This window comes from Natator depressus, chromosome 7, assembly GCF_965152275.1.
Source record: "Natator depressus isolate rNatDep1 chromosome 7, rNatDep2.hap1, whole genome shotgun sequence".
In the NCBI taxonomy this organism is placed as follows: Eukaryota; Metazoa; Chordata; order Testudines; family Cheloniidae; genus Natator; species Natator depressus.
Genome location: NC_134240.1, coordinates 11,887,642 through 11,906,571, shown reverse-complemented (window position 1 = coordinate 11,906,571; position 18,930 = coordinate 11,887,642). Strand labels below are relative to the sequence as shown.

General features: G+C 40.2%; 1 protein-coding gene across 4 annotated transcripts in view; it reads left to right on the top strand.

Annotated features, from left to right (window-relative positions):
* Nucleotides 1–18,930, top strand: part of CNTN3 (contactin 3) — a 251,633-nt gene that overhangs the window by 206,783 nt on the left and 25,920 nt on the right. For 3 of the 4 annotated variants that reach the window (XM_074957506.1, XM_074957505.1, XM_074957504.1), the window contains exons 10-11: nt 6,618–6,745; nt 7,633–7,808. In XM_074957506.1, coding sequence (XP_074813607.1) covers nt 6,618–6,745; nt 7,633–7,808 — 304 coding nt within the window. The remainder of the gene's footprint in view (nt 1–6,617; nt 6,746–7,632; nt 7,809–18,930) is intronic. The other variant, XM_074957507.1, reaches the window with a different exon arrangement.

Genomic DNA, 18,930 nt, shown 5'->3' with positions numbered 1-18,930 from the left:
GTTAATACACCAAAAGTGCATGTGCAGGTATTTGAAAATGGAATCTAGTCTCTGAAAATTAGGATCGAGCCTTTCTCTATTGTGCTGTATTGAAATATACTGTAAATATGTGGAACACTAGAAAGCAGTCTCATTTTTATGTATTATAAGCTAATAAGTACAACAAGGAGTCCAGTGGCACCTTAAAGACTAACAGATTTATTTGACCATAAGCTTTCGTGGGTAAAAACCCCACTAAACTGTAAGATTACCCATGAAAGCTTATGCTCAAATAAATCTGTTAGTCTTTAAGGTGCCACCAGACTCCTTGTTGTTTTTGTAGATACAGACTAACTCGGCTACCCCCTGATACCTGAAGCTAATAAGTAGAAATCTAGGTCACTTCTTGAAAGCCAGCCTGCTGGAAAGATATTTGCTTTGTTAGAAAGTGTAGATTTCTCTCTCTCTCTCTCTCTCTCTCTCTCTCGCTCTCTCTGTGTATATATATATATATATATATATATATATATATATATATATGTCTAGAATTACACGGAGATGGTGGTGGAGGTTAGCAGATACTTCAGGGTCTGTTCTCTTCATCAGCTGAGCTGTATCTGCTACCTTAGTCATTGAAAAAGTAAAGAGCTCGGTTTTTAATTTACCAATAAAGATTTTATTTTGACAGTACAGTTTTTCAAGAATTGATTTGTTTTGTTTAATTCTGAAAAATAATGTGATTCTTAAATATATCCAGTTTTAATAAGCTTGTTCCTTCATTATTTCAGACAAGCTTGACTTGCAAATAGCTCAAAGCACTCTAAATGTCATTTGTTTTAATTAAACAATAGAGTTTTTTTTTTTTACACCCTGATCCAATTTTCTCTTTTGCTTGATCTAAGGCCTTGTCAACACTGGATTTTTTTGCACTGGGATATCTACATCTACCCCTTGTGTAGAAGACACAGATTGTTATAGAGTCCAACAGTTCAGCAGATTGCTTCTAACCATGATTGAGAACATTCTCATAACACTTTCTCTTGAAGTGCTTATAACTATCTATAAAACCAATGAATCATGTCTGTAACATGCTTAAAAATCTATTAATCGTGTATTAACCCTTAATAAGTATGTATGTGCCATATAATATAAAGTGTGACCAAAAGGTACTAGCAATGGTGCAGCTCACTCCAGGTTCACACCAAGTTAAGCCACACTAGTGCAAATTTCAGGTTTAGAGTAGCAGCCGTGTTAGTCTGTATTCGCAAAAAGAAAAGGAGTACTTGTGGCACCTTAGAGACTAACCAATTTATTTGAGTATAAGCTTTCGTGAGCTATGGCTCACTTCATCGGATGCATACTCTGGAAAGTATAGAAGATCTTTTTATACACACAAAGCATGAAAAAATGGGTGTTTACCACTACAAAAGGTTTTCTCTCCCCCCACCCCACTCTCCTGCTGGTAATAGCTTATCTAAAGTGATCACTCTCCTTACAATGTGTATGATGATCAAGTTGGGCCATTTCCAGCACAAATCCAGGGTTTCTCCCCCCCACCCACCCCCCCACAGACCCACTCTCCTGTTGGTAATAGCTTATCTAAAGCACTGTAGTGTAATGTCCAGGAAGTGGATCTCTTGTGTGGACTGGACCAGGCTGAGGTTGATGGTGGGATGGAAATTGTTGAAATCATGGTGGAATTCCTCAAGGGCTTCTTTTCCATGGGTCCAGATGATGAAGATGTCATCAAATATTCATGCAGGTGATAGATTTCCACTCCATACGGCTAAATGCAGTGCCTTGCATAATGACAGGTTTCAGATGATGAAGATGACATCTTCATCATCTGGACCCATGGAAAAGAAGCCCTTGAGGAATTCCACCATGATTTCAACAATTTCCATCCCACCATCAACCTCAGCCTGGTCCAGTCCACACAAGAGATCCACTTCCTGGACACTACAGTGCTAATAAACAATGGTCACATCAACACCACCCTATACCGGAAACCTACTGACCGCTATTCCTACCTACATGCCTCCAGCTTTCACCCTGACCACACCACACGATCCATTGTCTACAGCCAAGCTCTGCGGTACAACCGCATTTGCTCCAACCCCTCAGACAGAGACAAACACCTACCAGATCTCTATCAAGCATTCTTACAACTACAATACCCACCTTCGGAAGTGAAGAAACAGATTGATAGAGCCAGAAGAGTTACCAGAAGTCACCTACTACAGGACAGGCCTAACAAAGAAAATAACAGAATGCCATTAGCCATCACCTTCAGCCCCCAACTAAAACCCCTCCAACGCATTATTAAGGATCTACAACCTATCCTGAAGGATGACCCAACACTCTCACAAATCTTGGGAGACAGGCCGGTCCTTGCCTACAGACAGCCCCCCAACCTGAAGCAAATACTCACCAGCAACCACATACCACACAACAGAACCACTTACCCAGGAACCTATCCTTGCAACAAAGCCCGTTGCCAACTGTGCACACATATTTATTCAGGGGACACCATCACAGGGCCTAATAACATCAGCCACACTATCAGAGGCTCGTTCACCTGCACAATGTGATCTATGCCATCATGTGCCAGCAATGCCCCTCTGCCATGTACATTGGTCAAACTGGACAGTCTCTACGTAAAAGAATAAATGGACACAAATCAGATGTCAAGAATTATAACATTCATAAACCAGTCGGAGAACACTTCAATCTCTCTGGTCACGCGATTACAGACATGAAAGTTGCGATATTACAACAAAAAAACTTCAAAACCAGACTCCAGTGAGAGACTGTTGAATTGGAATTCATTTGCAAATTGAATACAATTAACTTAGGCTTGAATAGAGACTGGGAGTGGCTAAGTCTTTATGCAAGGTAACCTATCTCCCCTTGTTTTTTCCTACCCCCCCCCCCGGTTCCTCAGACATTCCTGTTAAACCCTGGATTTGTGCTGGAAATGGCCCAACTTGATCATCATACACATTGTAAGGAGAGTGATCACTTTAGATAAGCTATTACCAGCAGGAGAGCGGGGTGGGAGAAGAGAAAACGTTTTGTAGTGGTAAACACCCATTTTTTCATGCTTTGTGTGTATAAAAAGATCTTCTATACTTTCCACAGTATGCATCCAATGAAGTGAGCTGTAGCTCACGAAAGCTTATGCTCAAATAAATTGGTTAGTCACTAGTGCAAATAGCTTTTTACCCAGGAGCAGAACATACCACTGAAGGTTTGCAGCTATATTGGGGTAGCTGTCCCAATCATAGGCACTGACTCCAGGGGTGCTCCGGGGCTGGAGCACCCATGGAAAAAAAATAGTGGATGCTCAGCACCCATCTCTTACAGCTGTTTGGTGGCACGTCAATTAGCTGATTGGGGGTGCCGCCAAAGAGCTGATCGGGGGCACCGCCAAACAGCTGATGGGGGGCTCAGGAAGGGATTGGGGGAGGGCAGAGAGTGGCGAGTGGGCGGGGGGCTCAGGGAGGGGGTGTATTGGGGATGGGAAGAGGCAGAGCGAAGGCAGGGCCTTGCGGAAGCGGCGGAGTGGGGCAGGGCCCCAGGATGGAGTGGGAGTTGGAGCACCCCTGGGCAAAAGTAAAAGTCAGCACCCATGGTCCCAATCCACCTCCCCAACACACAAATACATAGTCAAGCGCTACGTGATTTCAAGAATCTAAATATATTTGTGATACTGCTTTTGCCAGATAAATTGTTCTGAATCTAAGTGAACATCTTAAAAATCTGAATTTGTTTAATACATGCTTTCTCCTTCTCTTTAAAATCCTTATTATATCCCCCTCTACACATCTTTTTACAAATTAATAAGTTATTTTTCTCTTTCCCGTTTTTGTTGACATTTTTTCTGATCCTAATTTTTTTTTTAGACTACATCTGTCTGTCCACTGGTATTTTGGATTCTGTTCGTACGCTCTGTAAAGGGTTACGTAAGGATTTAAATGGAAGGGATTTGTAAATAATACGGAAATATCATTTGCATACTGGTGCTGTTCATTGTGTTTATCACTGTGTTCTAAATCCCCTAACTGGAGTTGCAGTGAGGAGGGTATGCAGACAGGAAAAGAGGTGTGGCTTATATAAATAGGGGCAAAAGTAGTGTAGAGGGAAACTAACCCAAATGTCCAAATTAAAGCATCTTTGCCACCCATTTTCACCCTCGTATGTGAATATGTTTGGACTGATACAGTATCTACACTAGCTCAGATATGCCAGGTTACACTGCAACCCTGCTCTCGCAACAGCCATTATGAAAGCATGATATAGGGTAATAATTTTTTCTCACAATAAGGTGGAAACTAAAGCTGATTAGGAAATGATTTTTGTCTTCCACAAAGAAAAAGGTTAATGAAATGTTCATTGTTTAGTTTTCATTATTATTTTTCTTTGTAGGCTTGGTTTTTGAAGGTGCTGTTGAGATGCTGAAAAACCAAATCCAAAAATAATTGGTTTAAAACCTATTTTTGTTTCGTTGCCAAAAAAATACTAGTTTTTTATTTTAAGTTTTTCAATGAACATTTGAAAATTTTTGACAAAAACTGACATTTTTCCATGAACATTTTTTTAATATGGAGACATGCCTATCTCATAGAGCTGGAACGGACCTTTTAAGGTTGAGTCCAGTCCCCTGCCTTCACAGCAGGACCAAGTACTGTCCCTTATTTTTGCCCCAGATCCCTAAATGGCCCCCTCAAGAATTGAACTCACAACCCTGGGTTTAGCAGGCCAATGCTCAAACCACTGAGCTATCCCTCCCCCACCAAAAAATTTCAATTTTACTTAAAAAACCCACCCTCTTTTTCTGGGAATGGGGATGAGGGAAATTGACAACATTTTTAACCAGTTCTATCAGCAACACACATGGCCAGCAGTGATTATTCAGTTCCTTCCTCTCCCTCCCCTTTCCTATTGCTGCAAGGATGCCGGGTGTCTACTGTGGTTGCCCAGTGTCATCGTCCTATATCCTCTGGCTGCATAAACTCACATATGCATCTTTCTGCAGCCCTCAGAGTGACACTCTCCTTGTATGGCTGCATGACATTTGCCACAGTGGAAGGGTACCTTAACTCTATCTTCACTGTGTGGGTACATTAACCAAATCAGGTCCCAGCCAGCCAGACTGCCTCTGGTGTATTATACTGCCAGTGAGCACCACACATGCTATGTGGTTGAGAGCGTCTGCCACAGCAATAAAGGAGCTCCTGTCGGAATAGGTAAGTATTATTGTTTCAAATTGAGAGTAGACCCTGAGTAAAGCCAAATGATAAAACTTGTATTGGGGATGCATGTCAGCTCATTAGAGTTAGAAATGAATTTGAATTTTTTATCTTCTCAGATGCATTTTGACATTTTTCATGTTATTACAAGAGAATGTTAAAGTGATAAATTTAAGCTCTAATTTTTGCAGGCATGTATTTCCTTATGCATTATTATCGTCATCACACTTGCCTTTTAAACTTCCATGCATTAGTCATAAGTACTTTTCATATTCTTTACCCTGAACATCTGTCTGTATGTATCCTCAAATTAACAATGCAAAGTGTCTCTTGTAATCCAAAGCTGCTTCGTTATTTATTGTACTAGTGGATAAACCTGTTAGTTTAATTGTTTGCACTGTAGTATATTTAAATATTCTCTCCTTTCAGCTAGTCTAAAAGAAGAGCATTCCTGAAACACGTACAGCCTCTGTATGTGGTTTTAATGGTTAATTGGGCAATTGTTCCACTTTAAGGTTAAGAGCAGTGTGGCAATGGTATGGAGCCTGGCTACAGTACTTTAGTCATGATCTGTTATCACGGATGATTGTTGGTTTTATACAACCTTAGTAGAGATGAAGGTCATTGACTCCATCAAACCAGAAGAATAAGTTGTAGTCTGGAAATGCTACATTTATTCACTCTATAGCAAATATTACCCTGTTGCGCCTAAAAAACAATACATTTTGTATTGTGCATTATTTACAGGATAACTAAATTCCAAGTACACTATTAATGACAGTGCAGCCCACTGAAACAAGCACTTTCTAAGGGACAAGTTTTGTTTCCAATACACAGCTGAAGCAACCAGGCAGTGCACTCAGAACATCTTTCCTTCACATCTGCCATGCAGATCTTCTCTCTCCAAGCCAAAGAGTGGCAGCAGAGCTTCCCAGTAACTACTGTTGCAGCTTCAGGGCTGCACTATCCCTTGCAACCATCTTGCCTCCTTTGGCAGGGTCCCCAAATTAACAACCAAACACCTCGGCAGAGAACACCCACTGAGCTGTGCTCTGCAGTATAGGGGGTTGGAGAGCTAAGGAAGAACCTTTCATGCAGACAACAGGAAACGTGCCTCTCTCAGACTCTGGAATCAGTTTTGGGGGATGGGCAAGGTTCTGGATTTTCCCCAAGGAGAACAGATTTGTTAATGTATTTTCTGTAGCATGCGAACACACAGGGGGCCAGATTCTTCTGCTGCATATCATCACTGCATAGCAGTTACATTTTAAAACATCACTTTGGAGATTGATCCGTTTTGTCATGATGTAGTAAGGTGAATGTTCATTTGTGTCTTCTGCAAACCTGTGGTGCATTTTTCATCTCTCCATCATTTTTTTTTTTTAGAATAACGTTATTAAAAGATGGAGGCCTAAGACTAGCTAATGTGACTAAATTAGATGCTGGAAGTTACTCTTGCCTGGCAGAGAATCAGTTTGGAACAGCTAGTAGAACAACAAGCTTAATAGTAACAGGTATGTTTGGGTTTTTTAATAAGATTATTGGAAATGGCTGTAAATTGCAATAAATCCAGCAAGTAGAATCTACAAGAAGCATAGGAGTTCAAAGTTTGGGCTCTAGTTGGTTTATTGTGTGTGACTGGAGGTAAAAGGTCTGAGGAGTTGTATGTTTAAAAATAGTTAAATAAAAAGAGATCAGTTCTGGTTCTTTTTTAAATTTAGAGGGGAAATCTCTCATCTATATTGTGAAATACTTCCTAGACCAGGGCAGTAAGGAGTAAGGTCATCTGGATACTACTTCTGGCTTGCACACTGACTCATTGTATAATCTAGGGCAAAAAATTAAACCATGCTTCCTCAGTTTGGCTATCTGTAAAATGGGTTTATTTTTACTTTCAGTTCCAACCTGTTTTGAGAGTTAACTGATGTTTGTAAAGCACTTTGAGATTGACAGAGATTAATCACTAAAATTACCACATTCTGTACTTGCTTGACATGTAGATCTTCCACTAATGATACAAAAAGCATGCAAGAAAATCCAACAGAAATCCACAGTATGGATCAGAGAGGAAGATTTTTCCTTTAATTATTAGCAGTATTAGATTTTCTATAGAACTGTACTTTTTTGTGTGCATTGCAATTTGTTGAGCACGACAAACTATGCAGCAGGTCACATTCTACTCTAAGCCACAAGGAACTCCTGTTGAGGTTAATAAGCTCTCACAATACTTCAGGAACAGAATTCAATCAATAATATTTACAATATAGAATTTGACTAACCTAAAGTGACTGCCACTGGTCAAGTGCATCTTATAGAAATGAATGTTTAAAGAAAGCTCTGTAACACAGAAAGTTGAGATAGCTGCTGAGATGGCTAAAATGACTATTTCTGCTCTCCACAGAGCCAACAAGGATAACTCTGGCACCTTCAAACATGGATGTTACTGTTGGAGAAAGTGTAATCTTGCCATGCCAAGTTCAGCACGATCCATTGCTAGACATTAGCTTTGCATGGTATTTTAATGGAACGCTCACCGATTTCAAAAGAGATGCTTCTCATTTTGAGAAAGTAGGTGGGGTAAGTTGTGAACATTTGTTTCTCTGATTATAGGTGCATGGATCTTAAAGACAAGGTTGACTTAAAAGAGCAAAAATGTTGCACGTTTTGTGACTTCGGTTTTGTTTTTGTTTTGTTTTTTTAATTTAACATGGTAACCAAAGTACAGCCAGGTCTTCTCTTCTTACAGTACATCTACGCTACAGCTGGGAGTATGCTTCCCACCTTGGGAAGATACATGCTAGCTCTGCTTAAGCCAACACACTAAAAAGAGCAATGTAGCTAGGGGTAGCCCAGTTGCCAACTCAAGCTTGCCAGCTGAGAACAAACCCATCTGGACTCCTTGGACACATACTTGGTTGGCTAGTCTGAGTCCCCACCTGTGCTGCCCCCAGCTACACTGCTATTTTTAGCATCCTAGCTTGAGCAGAGCGAATGTGTCCGTCTACCCCAGTTGGGAAGCCCACTCCCAGCTGCAGGGTAGACATACCCTTAGTATTGTAGAATTGCCTTCCCCAAAGGAGATCAGTTGTTCAGAATTATAGGCACAGAGCTGTATTCCATAATACATAATAATTACATATTCCATAATACAGATATTAGATACCTGAAGCCCAATAATACAAAAGAATTAAAAATTTAAGAAAGTTATTTACAGTCCACAACCACAATATCTCTTTGAACCATAGGTGAGGATCCAGATAAATTGAAAACAAGTTGTTTGCTGCCAAGCAGAAATCTGTTTAAATAGGTACTTCATGAGACGTATCCCATGTTATTTGCAGTGTTTGCATTCCTCAGTGGTGCACAACTTGGATGTTTTAGTCTTTGCTACAGTCAACCACCAATTGACTTAACCATCAAATATATTTTTCCAAACAATGTCAGTTTGATTCATGACTGTAATTACTGAAGTCTCCATTAATAAGCATCAAAGAGGGCTCCTTTTATTCTGACCTTATGCAGTCCACCTAAGAGAGAGCAATATCAGAGTTAGATGTGTCAACTATGCAGTTCTACAGAGCAAGATTGGTAAGAAGTTTGTTTGAACCTTGTGTCGAGTTTGTCTGTGTAGATTTGTACCACCTCAAATTTCACCCTGAGGTTTGGGTTTAAACCCACACAAAGTTTTAACATAACTGTTACAAGAGAGCTCTATACCTGTATATATGTGAATAATGAAGGTGCTAGTAGAGAGAGACTCAAGAATGTGTAGCAGAGTTCCTGCATTTTGTAGGACCGATAAATTTGCTGTGCCCTGCAAATGGCTTCCCCTGTGTAGCTCTACATCAGCTCTTAATAAAAATTGCTGAGTGTCACCTGGTTTTGCATCCAGACACTATGCAAGGGCATTATATAGTGTCAAAGGAAAATTCATAAATGGGCTTAAGATGATTGGAAGGTTTGTGTAAGCCTTTGATAAATCTGAAAGGTGTTTCCAATTCGTAACTGTAAAATCATCATCAAGCTTCATATCCCCAAAAGAACTAAACGAGGATTTAAACATCTCTCCACCCCAGGCAAAGGCAACAGTTATCAGCTTGAGCTCCCTTCAAGACTAAAGCTGGAATGTGCAAATTACTGCCCCAGTAACTCGTATAGGGGAGGACCATATTCCCTCAACAGTACAGACTAAAGCATGGCATAAATCCAGGATGATCTTTCCAAAGCTATGTCTGTGCTGGGACATGTTATAAACATAGCAGGCAGTATAAGACCCCATGGCATCTGCATATTTTAGCCTAATTTGAAATAATTTATTTGAATGATACAAATACGTAAATAAGAAAATAGATTAAAAGTTTGAGGCCAGATCCTCAGCTGGTGTAAATTGGTATAGCTTCATTGCAGTCAATGGTGCTATACTGATTTACACCAGCTGAGGATCTGGCCCATGTAAGCTGTTTCTAAGGACTCAGTGCAGTTAATTGATCTCTCACGTTCTCCAGTGCTCCTCCTGATGTATGGTTCTGCAGCACTCTGTGCTCTGGGCTGTATCACAAAAGCCACAGTCTGGGCTTCTAACTGAGACATTTGGCTCTTGTAAAATACGTGTCTATATTTTCAGACACTCGCTGAATTGTGTCAGTCTCTGAACGTCATGCTTTCTGTCTTGTTAGCAAAGTGGTTGGTTGATTACAGTGAATGAGCAAACTTGGCTTCCTAAAATTTTAAGCTTCCAGACTCTACGAAACAAAAGAGGATTGCTTCATATTTGGATGAGTTCTATATAAAATCAGTTGTTTTGTTTAGTTTTTAGTCACACACGAGAAAAGTTCCAGGTTTTCCCTTTCACTGCTTGAAGCTTACTTTTCGTTTTTGTTATAATAAAGTAGTTCAACTAGGGGTCTCCCACATCCCTGGTAAGTCTCCTAGACACTCGGCTAAAAATTATGAGCGAGCTCGCTCTCTTTCTCCTCCACCCCCAGCTTCTTACAAAAATGGCACTAGTACCTAATGCCAAGAGAGGGTTTCCAGCTGAGAATCCCAAGCAGAGGGAGGCACCGTACCTGAGAAGGGCAGGGCTTAGGAAACACCCTTTGCCTTGACATCTCCCATTGGCTATTTTCGGTGGGGAGCTGCCTAGCGTGCTGGCTTTTGTGAATCCCATTCTGAGGCACCTTTATCTCCCCATTCATTGTATAGAGAGCGTAGAAGCCTTACTCAAGTTTGTGAATCCCGGTGATATTCTAGGTGCCCAAGGCAGAGGGGTCATGTCCACTAGTAAATATTTTTATAATAAATGCTATTTAGGACAATGCAATGCATTTAAAAGGTTGTTGTTTTTTTTAAATGCTCTTTGGCATTATCCATTTAATCCAAGCATAAAAGGTAAAGTTTGCCATAACTGCCAAAGCCAGGTGGTTGTAGACAGCCTCAGCAGGTAACACTGGCTTCTCGGTAGGTTTATTAAAGTTCTGTTTCCTACAGCTCTGCCTTCTTGCTGATGAAACCAATGATCAGTTAGGTGTCCGACTCCCACTGAAAGTTAATGGAATTTAGGTGCCGAACTACCCTTCTGTGCCTTTGAAAATTTTCTCAAAAGGCATAGCATTTAATCAGTGGACATAAAAGAGGATCCATATACAGATTGGCACTTGATTAAATGCAAGTGCATGCGAGAGAAGTTAGGTTTCTTTTGGAGTGCAAAGAGACCTTTGTAGATCTTATAATTTTTTATAAAAAAAATTCTGGAAATTTGGGCTGACCATCTGTCACGTCACAATTTGAATCCTCTGATTTCATAGTCTGTTACCTTGCCGTATTGCTGCATAGTTATTATTTATTTACTAAGTTTCAAATAAAATACCTAACCAGGCTCTACATAAACACATTAAAATTACAAGGGAAAGGTTAAATATTGTTGATAAAAGAAGTTATTCCAATATACGGGACTTCAGTGGTAGATATGAACTGACTGGAAAACTGATTTTTTTTTCCAGTGAAAATTTCAACCTTTCGTCAAAAAAGATAAATCAAGAACCCAAAGTTTTTTATCAAAACCAGCTGAAAAGTTTTTGGTTTTCAGGAAAAGGTCAAAATTTTCAGTGGAAGGCAACTTTCTTTAAAATTTTTCACTGTGTTGAACATCCAATTTTCCATCAAAAAGCAGTTTTGATGGAAAATTTTCAGTCAGCCCTATTCAGCACCTCTCAAGACTCATCCCAGTGATTCTTCATTGGCTAACTCATAACTCTAAAATATATAGCTTTTTACTGGAATATTTGCCATAAGGAAGCAACAGTTGAGGGTATGTATAGGAAACAGGAGCCTTGTCATTAATGTTTGGACAAGGTAGGGTACTGGTGCTCTGCTACCTGGAGACTACAGAAGTTAATCCACAAGAAAAACTAAATTACCTCAGGCACCCAATCCAGCTCCCACTCAATTTAATAGAAAGACTTCAGAGGGAGTTGGATAGGGCCCTTAGTGAGCAAATGAGTCAGTATACTGATTTATAAAGCATCTAATGGCTTATTCATACACTTGAAGTTCATATTCCCCAATAATAATAGGGGATTTCAGCTATCCCCATAATGACTGGGAACACGTCACCTCAGAATGGTATGCAGAGATAAAATTTCTATACAACATTAATGACTGCCTCTTGGAGCAGCTAATCCTGGAGAGGCAATTTTTGATTTAATCCTAAATGGCACACAGGATATGGTCTAGCTGAACTGCTCAGTAATAGGGGCCATAATGGAACGAAATTTAACATCCTTGTAGGGGGTAAAATACCAAGCAAACCCACTCTGGTAGCATTTAACTTCAGAAAGGGGCGGTGACAGAAAAACAAGGAGGCTAGTTAAATGGAAATTAAACGGAGCAGTCATAGGAGTGAAAATGCCTGCAAGCTACATGGAAAGTTTTTTAAAACACCATAATAGAGGCTCCAACTCTATGCATAACTCAAATTAAAAAAAGTAAGCTTTCCAGAAAAATACCACCATGGCTTAACAGAGGCAGTTTCAGACAAAAAGATGCCTTTTAAAAATTGGAAGTCAGATCCTACTGAGGAAAATAGAAAGGAACATAAAGTCTGGTAAGTCAAGTGTAAAAGGGATAATTAGTCAGGCCAAAAAAAAATTGTAAGAGCAACTAGCAAAAGACACAAATAGCCATTTTTTTTAAAATCCATTAAAAGCAGGAAGCATGCCAAACAATTAGTGGGGCTGCTGGACAATCAAGGTGATCAAGGTGCTAAAGGAGAACTCAAGGAGGACAAGGCCTTTGTGGAGAAGCTAAATGAATTCAGTGCAGAGGATGTGAGGGAGATTCCCACACCTGAGCTATTTTTTTTAGGTGACAAATCTAAGGAACTGGCCCAGATTGAGGTGTCAGTAGAGGAGGTTTTGGAACAAAAAGATAAATCAAACAGTAATAAGTCACCAGGACCAGATGGTATTCATCCAACAGTTCTGAAGGAACTCAGATATGAAATTGCAGAACTACTAACTGTGGTATGTAAACTATCACTGAAATCAGCCTCTGTATCAGATGACTGGAGGAGAGCTAATGTAACGCCGAGGTTTAAAAAGGCCTCCAAAGGCAATCCTGGCAATTAAAGCCACTAAGCTTAACTTCAGTACCAGGCAACTTGATTGAAAGTGTAGTAAAGAACAGAATTATCAGACACATGAACACAATATGTTGGGGAAGAGTCAATATGGCTTTTGCGAAAAGAAATTATGCCTCACCAGTTAGCTAGAATTCTTTCAGGGGGCCAACAAACATATGGACTATGTTGATCCAGTGGATATGGTGTACTTGGACTTTCACCAAAGGCTCATAAGCAAAGTAGGCTGTCCTGGGATAAGAGGGAAGGTCCTCTTATGGATCAGGAACTGGTTAAAAGACAGGAAATAAAGGGTAGGAATAAATGGTCAGTTTTGAGAATAGAGGTGTCCTCCAGGTATCTGTACTGGGACCAGTGATGTTCAGTATGTTCATATATGATCTGGAAAAAGAGGTAAACAGTGAGATGGCAAAGTTTTTTTCAGATGATACAAAACTACTCAAGATAGTTATGGCCAAAGTTGCGTGTGAAGTTACAAAGGGATCTCTCACAACTGAGTGACTGGGAAACAAAATGGCAGATGAAATTCAATGTTGTTAAAAGCAAAGTAATGCACACTGGAAAACATAAGCCCAGCTAAACATGCAGAATGATGGGGTGTAAATTAGCTGTTACTACTCATTGTGGATAGTTCTCTGAAAACATCTGTTCAATGTGCAGCAGAAGTCAAAAAAGCTAACAGAATGTTAGGCACCATTAGGAAAGGTTTAGAGAATAAGACAGTAAATATCATAATGCTACCATATAAATCCATGGTACACCAACATCTTGAATATTGCATGCAGTTCTGGTCACCCATCTCAAAAAAAGATACGTTAGTACTGAAAAAGTACAGAGAAGTGCAACAAAATGATATAGGGTATAGAACACCTTCTGTGTGAGGACAGATTTAAAAAACTTGGATTCTTCAGTTTAGAAAAGATATGACTTAAGGGGGATCTGATAGAGATCTATAAAACCATAAATGGTGTAGAGAAAGTGAATAAGGAAGTATTATTTACTCCTTTATTATTTACAAGAACCAAGGGTCACCCAAGGAAGTTAATAGGCAGTAGGCTTAAATCAAACATAAGGAAGCACTTCTTCACACAACACACAGTTAACCTGTGGATCTCATTGCTGGGGATGTTGTGAAGGCCAAAATTATAACTGGATTCAAAAAAGTATTAGATAAGTTCATGGAGGATAGGTCCATCAGTGGCTGTTAGCCAAGATGGTCAGGGATGCAACCCCATGGTCTGGGTGTCCGTAACCTCTGACTACCAGAATCTGGGTCTGGATCATAGGGGAATGATCACTCAAAAAGTTGCCCTGTTCTGTTCATTCCCTCTGAAGCATCTGGCGCCAACCACTGTTGGAAGAAAGGATATTGGGCTAGATGGACATTGGCCTGACCCCGTGTGGCTATTCGTATGTTCTTATTCACTGTATGAAAAAATAGCTAGAGATCCCAATTTTGGTGGTGGCTGGCAGTGACTGCAGCAAATGCAAAGTAACTTTTCAACTGATGTCTTCTCTTTGAGATGAGCAATGATGTAATAATGTAGTGGGAGTTCCTGGAACATTCTTGAGGGAAGTGGCATGCCTTCAATCTTTGACATATAGCAGCGCTTGGAAATGTTATGGTAGCACCTGTTATGCAACATACAGCTCTTCCATATGGACCTCAAAAATACCAGTATATAACATTGTTATACATCTCTTTTCTGTTAGACAGATGAGTCATAGCAGCAGCACGGCGAATCAAGCCGTTTTTGAAACTGTGAACAGATTGCCTGTAAACTGCGTCAGATATCACCTGTTCAGACAATCCAGCAGCAGTTGAAATTGTCTTTCAGCCAGCAAAATGAAATGCAAGGATGGATTTAGTTTTTTATGTTCTCAGTCCAATTCCATCCATGAGCAGTAAGCACACGTTCACAGTTGCAGACATACACAGAGCAAAGCTGCAGCATGGATTTCCTTTTAACCCTGACCATGCTGGTTCACTCCATACTGGCCTTATCTTATAATTTCTGTAGAGCACAATGCCATTACAGGTGCTTGTATAGTATGGGCTGCCAATTTGTGTTCCGTAGGTTAGGGTAGTGTGCAGCAGGGAAGGTGACTTTCCTGTCACCTTAACTTGTCCACGCTAGCAAAGATTTAATTGTACTGGCCAGAGATGCCAATGAAACTTACTCTGTTGCAAACTCTCTAAGGATCAATGACAGTAGAAAGCACCAACTATGTTGCAGCAATATTGGCCCAGTATTTTCAAGATATCCCAGAATCATTTATGTGAAATTTCAGGACTTTGATAGCAACCTATTATTTGGGATGTAATGCATGGAAAATATTGGAACTTATTCTACAGCACTCTATTGTTTACCGCAACTAAAAAGAGGATTTGGTTTAGCCCATTCTAACTGTCATCCAGGGAGCAGTCAGACTTTTATTTAAAGTAAAATTATTCTATTTGACAATCCTCTGGGTAAATTTATGTGTAGAAGGCTTAGTACAAGATTAGTTTGTGCTGATAAATTGCAATGTTGAGAATATGTGCTGAATGCGCACTTTGCATCAGGTCGTTTCTGTACTCTAGGTTGCCTTTGCATTGCTCAGTCTCAGGGTATGTCTAATCTGCTATTGGTAATGTGATTACAGCACATACAGAGATACACAAATTAGCTTTAATCTAGCTAGCTCAGGTACCAATAGCTGTGAAGTCACAGCAGCATGCACTTCAGCAATAGCCACCTAAGTACATCTGCAGGGTCCCAGGTGGGCTTATGCAGCCCATGTTGAAGCCCCTGTGTTGCCATCACTTCACTGCTATTGGTTCCCAAGCTGAGTAGGTTAAAGCTACCTTGGATATGTCTACACATATTGCAGTCATGCGCCCCGGTTTGCAGTGTAGACGTACCGTCAGTATATTGTGGGGAATTTCAGCCAGCGTTAACATTGTCTTGTAAATTCTTTTCCTGTAATGATTTACATCTGCATTATATTAGTGAACATAACATTACATTTATTTGTTCCTGTACAATAAGAGGAGCTGTTAAAAACGTGCTTTTAGGTTGTGTTACACAAAGAGGTTGTGGGTAGTATTGCTGGGACCAGCAATTTAAAAAATCAAAAGTAAAGGCTTGATTTTGCTCTTATTCAAGTCACCAGTGAAATTTCTTTTGACTTGAATGAAGCAGGAATAATCCCTGAGAGACAAGCCGGTAACAATATTGCAAATATTAGAGTCTTGTATTTTAATATTGGGCAGTCTCTCTGGAAACAAATGATCCTTGAAATATTAGGATCAAAATACAAGTGCTAATGGTTGTGAACATAAAACAAACAACCCAAAGAGTTTCAATGTTTATTCATTCAGATTGCAGTCTCAAAGAAACCCTTAGCAAAGAGTGCTCACGTACATTTCTGAGTGACTTTGGCATACATTTGTAAGTGCAATAAGGGTTATAAAACAACAGTCATCCAAAGCAGTGGCACTTCTCCTATCTCCCACACATCATTAAATCACCAGCAATGTGACCAATATAACTGAAAGGTCCCACCAGACAGGAATCCCCCCCTCAGATGCATCACTCCTCTGCCTGACAAATGGGCTTTAAAGCATGCCTGGAATGTCAACAGATTTTTGTAAACAAGAAGGAAACTTCTCAAGTCCTCCAGGATGTGTCTGTTCCAAAAGGGGGCATATCTTCATTCTGTGGAAGGGCAACTTATTCAGAATAAAAGTCAGCCTGAGGAGGAAGCTAGTCACCAAATGGGAGGAAGAGGTGGTGAACATTTACAGATGAGTTTTACTCTTGCAACGTAAAACACTTTATTCTCACCAGTGCACTCCAAACTTAGACACTCTGAAAATGCGCTGTCCATGAGGAATCTCCTGTTAAAGATGCAGGTAGTCCAAAAGTCTACTGTCCTACAACCTCAGTCCTGCAGGGTGCTGAACAACTCTCCACAAGATGTGGTCCACGCCCTTTCCTCCCACTGAAGTCAATGGGAGTTGAGGACACCACTCAGGATCAGCTCTAAATGTGGAAAGTTCGTAGAAATGCAGGACGGGAAGGGACCTCAAGAGGTAATGTAGTCCACCCCCTGAGCTGAGGCAAATTAAGTATACATAGACCATCCTGTTCTTAAACTCCACTAAGTAACCTGTTCCAGTGCTTAACTATTCTTATAGTTAGAAAAATTTTCTTAATATCTAACCTAAATCTCCCTTGCTGTAAACTAGCAACCTTTTATGTATTTGCAGACTGTTATCATGTCCCCGCTCAGTCTTCTCTTCTGTAAACTAAATACATCTACTTTCTACCTTTCCTCACAGGTCATGTTTTCTAAGGCATTGATGGCCTAATTTCAAGGCATTACAATGGCCTAATTGGTCTGTGTGTTTTTATTAAATGTTCTAGCCATTCAGAACTACTTTACTACTCTTCTCCGTCTGGATTGTTTCTGTCTAAGGCCTGGTTGACGTCAATAATAATAATAATAATAATAAATAATAATAATATATTATATTGTATTGGTATTAGAGGTTTCAGCCAAGATTAATGCAAACCCGCAGTCAAGCAGTCCCTCTCTAAAGAGCTTACAGTCTAAGTACACAAGACAAACGGTGGGAAGAGAAACAGAAGCACGGTCAAGTGAATGACTTGCCCAAAGTCACTCAGAAGATCAGTAGCAGCACCATGATTAGGACTCTCAGTCCAGAGTCCTCTCCAGTAGACCACATTACCTTTCTAGACAATGCTGCATCTCCTGTAATAACCCTTGAATAGAGGGCCTCAAGTATTGAACTTTTCTACCTGGTAAATGATCCATGGACAGCCTGTTTAAAATTCTTCTGCAAGTGGCAGGATTTCCAGGCTATAATCAGGTTGAGTCACGGGGACCAGGTTCTGATTTTGGCTCCATGAGTGTAAATCCATCATAGTTCCTTTGGAGTCAGTTTGACCCCAGATTTACCTCCATATAACTGAGGCTAGAAACTGACTTAGAGACTCATCTCTTGGGAAGATGGGATATGCAATGCCTTATAAGGAGTTACTCAGCAGCTAGCAAGAAGGGATGTCCCTTCTGAAGAATCTTCCTCTGTGGCTGTACAAAGGAAAAGAGTGTATCCAATGAAGGATCAAATCCTAAAGCAGTACTGCAGAAATAAATGTTAAGTTGCAAACCTAACACTTCCCGGTGCATTTTGAAATTACAGCTATCAGTCAAGACTCACATCTTCCCTCTCCACAACACAGGAGGAAATCAACATAAAGCAAGTGCTTACAGCGCAGTCTGAGGAAAGACGAATGCACTGTGAATGAAATACTCAGTTAAAAACCAAAAATAACACCAAGGGAATCTTAAAATCATGTGAATTCAGCCAAAGAGTTACAAATGTACAACTCCTTTTTAAAAAAAAAAGTACTCATGTGACATTAAATATGGAACACATACCATGGAAAGTCTGCAGAAGGAAAAAAAATAGTTTTGTGATTCTCACCTACAATTTTATCATATGTAAGGACACAACAGTTTGATTGGGGGGGGAGCAAAATTAACTCTCTAAAACCAATCCACTCGTGCATTGTCGCATTCTATTTTACTCACACACCTACAGAAGAAGTTGAATCTTTTCATACCAGTTTCACATGGCTACCTTTTCTAAAAGTCTGTTATATCTAGACTATACTAGGAGTCTGCTTAGGAGTGTACCCTTCCATTAATTTAGAATGCAAACTCCACAAGTGACTAATAAGAGGTCCTTTGAGTCAGGCAACTACATTAATGTATTATAGGAGATGAGATTAGTGAATCACAAGTAAAATCATGGGAGTGACTGAGCAGGGCTGTGACAGCAGAGTTGCAGAGGGCTTACTGTGCTGCTGCAGGGCTGATGACACCCAATCCCAGCAGGTGTAAAGGCCAAGGAAGGGGAGTCTAGTTCTCCTGGCGGAGCAAGACTGAAAGAACGAGGAGGAACCTCCAGTTGCGGGGAAGGGCACCCCACTGCTCAATGGCTCCTGTCTTCTCGATTGTCTGAACTCCCAATTATCCAAATAAAATCAG